The 9,028-nt window shown below is 31.4% G+C and overlaps 1 protein-coding gene across 2 annotated transcripts in view; it reads right to left on the bottom strand.

The window, feature by feature from the left end:
• LOC106472578 overlaps positions 1-8,465 on the bottom strand; it is a 36,375-nt gene extending 27,910 nt beyond the window's left edge. The window contains exon 1 of one of the 2 annotated variants that reach the window (XM_013933232.2): positions 8,387-8,465. Coding sequence is in view for 1 of the 2 variants with exons in the window: in XM_022401137.1 (XP_022256845.1) it covers positions 2,756-2,768 (13 nt within the window). In the remaining variant the exon portion in view is untranslated. Of the gene's footprint in view, positions 1-2,755; positions 2,784-8,386 lie in introns of those variants that run through there. The other variant, XM_022401137.1, reaches the window with a different exon arrangement.
• Positions 8,466-9,028: the final 563 nt, after the last annotated feature.

Genomic DNA, 9,028 nt, shown 5'->3' with positions numbered 1-9,028 from the left:
CAGGTTTTTTCATCTAAAAAAAAGTGACATTAATTTCTTGATGACCTAATATTTTTGTATGATGATAGTTGATGTTAACATGTGAATTTAGGTGGCAGTTAGCTCAAGGTTAGTGGTATGCAAACCTCTTCAGCAGACACACCAGGAGAGATGTGTGAGAGGTAAGGTATCATCTAGGAATTTTGAAGTTCATTAAATGGTCCTGCAAAGCATCTTTTCTCAGTCTCTTAAACTAATAAAATACAAGGAAAGCTACTCATTCAAAAGAAATTAAAACCAGTTACATTTAACATTGTATGTAAAAATAATAATATAAAAAAACAGTAAACTTAAATTGCTAATGAAAAGCAGCTTTAACAATTTTACGATATAAAAGTTCTCAGGATAGCTAAAAAGCTAGGCATTCCATTCTCCTCAGGCTAACAAAAATTTTTTAAGAGAATTAATATAATCAGTAGATTTGGGGAATTTACATCCCAATTACAACCTGGGTTGTTCATGTTAATAATAAACATAAGAATATACCTGTAACAAACAGAAAATTAGAAAAAGCTTGAGATTACCACCTATCTATCAGTGTTAACCTTATGTCTATGGGCTTGGTCCATTTGTCATAGCTCATACCAGATAATTAAAGATTATGATAATTCTGAATTTACTTCATGTAACTCTACAAAATTTGGTAATCTTTTAGTAAATGTAAAAAGTATTAAGCAAAAAATAAGATTTTTAATATAGCATTTGTACTAAAAATTTGTCAGAGAAATTTCTGAGTCAGTCTGTGTGAGAGGTGAATTTAATGTTTAAATTATTATTTTCATTTTAAAGTTTTCATATTTAATTAGCACAACTTATAGAACCTTACAAATGAATATCAAAAGTTTGTTTAGATAAAACCATATATTTCATCTGTAGATTTCCCTAGACAAACAGCATACTTGATTCCAAAGTCTTTAGAGGCATCAATCATCTAAGTATAATAAAATGAATGGTTGGACACATGAAATAAATTAAGCAACATAGTTCTTTGATTGTGAAGTTACAAGCTATTTATCAGTGTTGTAGGTGTTGGTCTTTACCTACTTAACAGTGTCGCAGGTGTTGGTCTTAACCTACTTATCAATGTCGTAGCTATTGGTCTTGACCTAATTATCAGTGTCGTAGCTGTTGGTCTTAACCTACTTATCAATGTCGTAGCCATTGGTCTTCACCTAATTATCAGTGTCGTAGACGTTGGTCTTGACCTACTTATCAGCGTTGTAGGTGTTGGTCTTGACCTACTTATTAGTGTTGTAGGTGTTGTTCTTGACCCTCCAGATCTTGGTCTTGATGTTTTACATGTTTTTTATAACTCCTCATCTGAGAAGCATGCAAACACGCAAAACTTTTAGTTACATCTCAATAAAGCAATAAACTTGAAGGTAAATTTACAGTTTGTATAATTAATTTTTGCTAAACTCAGAAGATGATGGGGTAGAAAGAAAAAAAAATCTAAAAATTTAAATGTATTAACAGTATTAGGTCAGTCATCAACCCAGGATTATTAAGCACTAAATATCAATTATGCAGCAGTTCATATGAAGTGTGGTGTAGCATCAAAGATGTTTTAAAAATAAAATCCCTTGGTACCTTCACAATGATGTTTATATGCCTGCCTTCTTTTTTTTTAATGTGACCAACTGTCATACTGCCTCTAAACCAATCCAAGATTATAATACGCTATTCAAAACTAACTGCTACTATACATTGTATTATGCACAGACTTACTATAAGTTTGTTTGAACTTCATCTGGTACACGTATTTACGTCAAATGTTAGCAATTATTCCTGATATTCAACATGTCTAGCAGATCTGCTGTGATCCTATTTGGCTTCAAAAATCACAAAGAACCTTTTTGATTTTTTAATTAATTTTTTTTTCATAGGAGGAGAAATTAAAACAAAGACTGTGGGGTTAGGTGTAAAAGATTTGTGATTAAGATGTTAATAAAGTTGCTTTGATGCATGTGATTTTTATTCTTCTTGCTTTGTTTTTCATTGTGTAATTATTACAAGGTCTTGGACACTAACATCTCGACTACAACTCTGTTACTTATATTCACAGTTTAAACCTTTATTCTATTATTAAATGTGTTTCTCATTTTGTTTTTACTTTGCAATATAGAGCAGTAAACCTCTAGACAATACACCACTAAATCAAATGAGCCTTTAGACAGTTTCTGCCAATTTATAACACCTCGTCTGAGAAGCGCGCAAACATGCAAAGCTTTTGGTTACATCTCAATAAACTTGAAGGTAAATTTACATTATGGCTTAACAAGAACTATTGTATAATTAATTTTGGCTAAACTCAGAAGATGATGGGGTAGAAGGAAAAAAATCGAAAATGAGCAATTTGGTACACAGAAACATCATGTGATACAAAGGAGAAGATTAAGATATTAAATATTTACTTCTAAATTAAGAAATTAAAGCATATATAGTACTAAAATATGAATTATAAAACACATTTTGATGCTAAGATTATTGACAAACATTCATAATATAGATATAAAAAAGATTGTGACACAAGCACTTTGCAGCTGAGTAAAAGTACATCTTCAGTAGACAAATTTATAATCATATAGTAAAACTCGCCTAAAGTAAAAATTTGTAAATTACCATGCCACTATTTTGTCAAATACAATAGTATTTCAATTACCAAATATTAGATATATATATATATATATATATAAACCATGATTTCTACACTTACACTTGGAAGACATGGTCGCTAACCCTTGTACTAGGTCTTATTTATCACTCACTATAATCTATCTGGCTTTCTACCTAAGGTATAAATAAATTACAAAATTAATTTCTGTTTGGAGCAACTATTTTTATAAGCACCATCATTTCATAGTGAATTTCAGCTTTCCTCACCATAAGCCTGACAAACAACCAACAGGTTTATGTGGTTCAGAATCTGCTCTTTCTGTTGGTTATAAGCATGTACTTAAGACTAGGTGTAATTAAACAAGTGACTTCAAAAAAATTATGATATGGGAAGGGCTTCTCAGGTAGATTTGCTAAATATACTAATATCTCAGCAAATCAAGAAGGTAGGAAGTTCTTTTATATTCTAGCTTGTCAATATGTGAAGTTGAGTTTTTAATTGGTTAAGCACTGTTAACATTATATGGTAGAAGAAATAAAATGTAAATCAAACAACTGATATATCATGACACAGAAGAGTAAGTATTGAGCAATTTTTTTAATAAATCCATTTGAATTAAGATATTAATTCTTATATAATGTTCAAATTTAATTTGTTAGCTTAGTTTTGATCTCAGGTTTACTGATATGCATTTGTAATATAGTAGTTTGAATTTTGAATGTAACTGTAAAAAGTCATGACATGCACATTTTGATCCCACCTGTGCACAAAGGGTTGATACTAAGTTAAACACAGCCTTTACTGAATACTTCTAGAATGAAGCCTGGTTTAGGAAATTCTGAGTCTGATAATTGTTTCATAAGGTGGTACTTTTATTTTAAAATCTGAATAGTTACCTACTTTAAAGTATAATAGATGACTTGAAATTGACCATCAGAAAACTTCACTATATGCAATTATGTAAAGCACGCCTTCTCAAACTGTCAGCAGATTATGTGGATGATAATACTTTTCAGAGTAATAAATATTTTAATTCCCATTATTACTTTCATTGGAGAAAGTATTTAATTATTCCTTCCAGAGATATCAACCTCTGTTTTATGACTAAAGTTTTCTTCTGGTTAATTGGAATATAGGAGGTTGGATGGGAGACAGCAAACAATTGTTATTAATAGATTCTAGTCAAATGGATCATTGTTACTAGTGGAGTGCCTCAGGGTCAATTCTTAGGCCTTTAATTTTTCTAACATTGATGATACTGATAGGGGCATAACTAGTAAATTTGTAAAGTTCACTGGCAACATTAAACTCTTGAGCATTTCTAGCTGTATTCAGAATGTAGAAGTATTACAGAAAGACTTGAATTTACTGGTAAGTCAGCCCTACTCTTAACCACCAATGACTGTCCATAATCGTCCATGGCTTGAGTTCAACCATCTGTGGACATTACTAAGGCTGATAATCAGTATATCAACATGACTTCATAAATTTTATGCAAAATATACCAAGAAGTATACCATATGTTCCTTGGACCTTCCTGGTCTTGGTAAAATTCACAGGCCATTGAAGACATGGCATATAAGAAATGTTTCTTCCTCAGGAGTACCAAACAGTCTAAGAATGGTACCATGCAGTTTCAGATTAATGTTTTTTTAAATAGATCATTGTTTATTTTATGTAAAATTATGAAATCATGTTGATACACTCCTTATTAGCATTCATGGTGGTTGAAAGTTACCCTTGGCCATCTAGAGGCTATTACTAAGGGGACCAAGCAAATTATTTTAACTATAGTATGTGCAAGGTAATACATTTGCATTAAAATAACTGGGTTCACATTCAATAAAGTTGGTAGCTCACTCAATAACATAACTGAAGAAAAGAAGCATGGTATAGTAGTGGTTAAATCACTCAAGCAATTGAGACAGTGCTGTATTGTTCGAAATAAAGCTAATGGAATTTTATAGAGTGCATTGACAGACATACTATTTACAAGTGAAAAGAAATAATTATCTCTCTCTACCAGCTTCAGTGCAAAAATCATCTGGCTCACTAAATACTTATTAAATAAATATACAAGCTCATGGGTTGAAAAAACTTTGAAAAAAAAAATTCAAAGCCAGCTCTTATCATCTAAATATTTATCATGCCTTCTCTTAAACTCACTAACATTTACTGCATCCACCACGCCTAAAGGAAACCCATTCTAAAGACTAACCACCATGTTAGAAAAATAAAACTGTCTTAGCTGAAGATGACTCCTACCCTACCAAACTTTGTCCCCTACTCCTCCCATTCTCACCATTAAGTACAAAAAAGTGATACATTAACACAGTCACTTCCCTTAACAATACTAAATGTCAGATATTCTTTAACTCTTCTATTTTCAAGAGAAAAGCTCAGAAATCTTAACCTATCCTCACATGACAAACTTTTCATCCAAGGTATCATCCTAATAGCCCTTCTCTTAACCCTTTACAACAATTCATGGTCCTTTCTAAGGTAAGAAGTCCAAGACTGAGCACAGTACTCCAAATGTAGCTTAACCAATAAACTATGCAATGACATTATAACCTCTTTAGGCTTGTATTCAATACTTCTGGAGATACAATCTAAAATCCTATCTGCCCTGCCTTTAACAACAGCACGTTAATTGGATGGCTTATACAAGACTGATCAGCAAGAACACCAAGATCTTTTACTTCCATAAGATTGTAGAGGTTATACCCAACAAAATTATATTCATAATTCAAATTGTGATATCCCACATGCATTATTTTCCATTTATTACAATCAAAAGTCATCTTCCATTTATTTGTCAAACTCATCAAATAATCCAATTATTTTTGTAAAGCAGCAGAATCTTCCCCACAGCCAGCAACACCGAAGACCTTAGTATCATCAGCAATTTTAAGTAATTTAATCACCATTCCTTTATCTAGTCAATGATTTAAATTCAAAACAGCAAATCCATTTATTACAATCAAAAGTCATCTTCCATTTATTTGTCAAACTCATCAAATAATCCAATTATTTTTGTAAAGCAGCAGAATCTTCCCCACAGCCAGCAACACCGAAGACCTTAGTATCATCAGTAATTTTAAGTAATTTAATCACCATTCCTTTATCTAGTCAATGATTTAAATTCCTAACACTAAGCCCTGAAGTACCCCATTAATTACATCAATCCAGCTTGATTGAACTCCATTTATAACAGCCTTCTGCTTTCTTCAATTAGCCAATAGTAAACCTATCCCCCACACCTACAGCAATAACTATTTTAACAAGCTTTTTATGTGGCACCTTGTCATATGCTTTCTGAAAATTCAAATATACCAAATCTACATCTGTATCCTCACCTACATAAGCATTAATTTCTTCAAAAGATTGGTAAGGTAAGATTTTCTTCTAGTGAAACCATGCTGGCTATCCAACAAAATTTCAAATTCTGTTAAATGACTTTGCAGAGCATCTTTTATCACAACTTTCAAAAACTTTTCCCACCACTAGCGTAACAATAATAGACTTATAATTACTGGGACAATTTTTAAAACCTCTCTTGAAAAGAGGAATAACACAACCTATAACCATGTAATTCCTGTTATCAAAATCTTCTACATTTAGCCAGGTTTCAGTTATTCCCATTATATCAAAATCATCTGTTTTGACCAGTCTCTTAGTCATCCATTTTATTTGTTATAGTTCTGGCATTACAATAATAACAGTTTAGCCTACCATTAAAACTATCTTGCTTACACATTATACTCCTCACTACATCTCATTTTTCCATCATTTTGGTCCTCTCCATTGTCTATTCTTAGTTTAAAGTTGCCCTTATAGTTAATAGCCTTTGCAAACAAACCAGCCCTTATCTATTTAAATGTAAACCAACCATTCTAAAAAAGCTCCCTTTTCCCAGTGAACTGACCCCACAAATTTATCCAGCCAACCTGCTCTTCCTTATATATTAATTAGCATAGCATTCAGTCCTAGTGATCTACTTACAATTTCATCCCTACAATTAAGTCTTGGAAATATCCTTAACAGAATTAAGTTATTATGGCTCGTTTCTTTGAATGCTTTCATTAATGTCTTGTACTTAATAATAAAATACTCTCACCTACCCTTCCCTACATCATTAACCCCTATGTCTATTACAAAGACTGCATCACTAATATCACCCTTTACTATATAATTTTCTCTCTCAGTTGTATTCTCCACCCCTGCTTCTCGATAGCATAATCTAATTCTTTTCTCCCTGTTTACCCCACAGACTATCCTACCCAAGATTTAAAGTAAAAAATAAACAATTTCTTAAATATAAATGGTGGGTGTGCAAGGAAAGTCTTGAAGTTGAAGGATCAAATGATCCATCATTGTCCACATCATATGTATACATGTAATTAATACAATATTAGATGTTTCATATTATTTTCTATTCATACATCTCACCTGTGATGAATTTATTATTATTATTATACACAATTTTCTACCACTGTACCAGTATTACTATACACTGTTAGTGACTTACACTGTTTATAACATAAAACTAAACGAGCCTATCATTATCAAACATACTCGCAATGACTCACAAGACAATGAAACTGAAATTGTCACTGAAACACTTGCTTTCAACTGTTTTAATTTATACATTAAAAATCATTATCAGCTGTTTCAGTTAAATTTCTAAACAAGAAATCTAACCTATATAAAAACCAGTGTGTGTCACATCACACTTGATTTCTTGAAATAGGAGGATTCATAAAAGCCAAACTGCATTTATCCAGAAAGAACAGTTCGATTACTGTCTGCAAATTACAATATTTGTGACTGGGTGTAAAGAAACTGTGAGGGATGGTGCTGTAAAACCGTACATGTGTAGTGGGTATTGATATAATAAACCTAAAGTAAATAAATAGTGTGGGATCACCTGGCCTAGAGCATAAAATTTATCATGAAAGTATAAATACTGATTCAATTTTAAACTTACATTGTTTCTGAATTAGGCTGTTTTCTATTATATAACCAACGTTTTTAATAAAAAACAAAACACTTTAATCTAAGGAGACTCTAAGTTAAGAAATCAACAAATATTTATCCAGTTTTGTTGTCTATACATTTCATTTTATACTTTCACTGTTTCAGTACACTAACTCAGTAAATGATTTTTACCAATAATTATTCCACGAATGATGTTAATTTTGATTGGCTCACAGAGAAATTTACCGACGTTTGACTGCCTCGACTGCACTTTTCAACCTCTTTGTTGGGCAAGTTTGATTTCGCAAAATATATTTATTTCAGTTAGTTATGAAATGTGGGGTTAGGGTATACTATGGGGTAGGCGTGGTAGTTCTTGCCCCGTCATTTTTGACGGGATATACGCTAGTCATTCTTATAAATACTACTAATTATATTAGTAATACTAATACTATTATTATTAACAATATGACGTTAGAATAAGCCCAAACTAGCAAATCTGGTTAAGTCAAGATGTGCTGCTTTTAGTTTTAAATCTTTAAGTAATAGCAGTTCCTGCATTAATTTACAGTTACAACTTACAGTCTTATTAATAATAATTATTACGTTGTAACTTGAATAGGACTAACAAAATTGAAGAATAAGAAAATGTAATGAAATATTAGTAAAAGCATACGAATAATAATAATAATTTATAATTCATAAAAAGTATGAAACACCACAAAAATGAATAAGTATTATTTTAACTACCTGAAAACTAATGTTTTATAAAATTACACTGAGGTCCGCAAATGAGTCGTAGGCTTAGTACACAGCCTCGAGAAACTGACAGCTCGAGTTTCGATAATGAACACAAAAAAAGAAGAGAAAAGTAGTATTATATTGGATTAGTTATTTCATGAAAGACAATATGCCTCAAAATATCAAACATATGCTGTAATGACTTAAGGTTTTCTAACGCCCATTAATGACGATATAAGAAATATTTCACCAGCTTTATCTAATTCGCACCATAAAAGATGTTTTCTATAGAATTTCATAAAATTAATAGCATCTTAACTGTTAAAATATTTTTCATAACAGTTGTTGAGCCTATTGGTTTTCCAATATTTCTCTGGCTTTCGACGTTAAAACCTCTACTATATTTGCTGTATCCCAGCCGGACTAATGAGTTCTGGTATTATGTGAAAAGCCTCGTCGGCACTGGATATAGCAAATCTAGTATTTTGACATATTGTTATACCTTTTTCTTTACTTTAAATCATAACTTCTTAGAATCATAAACATAATGAACTCCAATGTTGGATTTTAAAACAAACATTATCGAGAATTATACTGAATTATATTCATTTATCGAAAAATTAAATATAATGTTGCGTCAGCGAGTCACAT

This window comes from Limulus polyphemus, unplaced genomic scaffold (assembly GCF_000517525.1).
Source record: "Limulus polyphemus unplaced genomic scaffold, Limulus_polyphemus-2.1.2 Scaffold5438, whole genome shotgun sequence".
In the NCBI taxonomy this organism is placed as follows: Eukaryota; Metazoa; Arthropoda; class Merostomata; order Xiphosura; family Limulidae; genus Limulus; species Limulus polyphemus.
The sequence above is the reverse complement of the archived record's forward strand: the minus strand, read 5'-3'. Positions and strand labels throughout refer to the sequence as shown.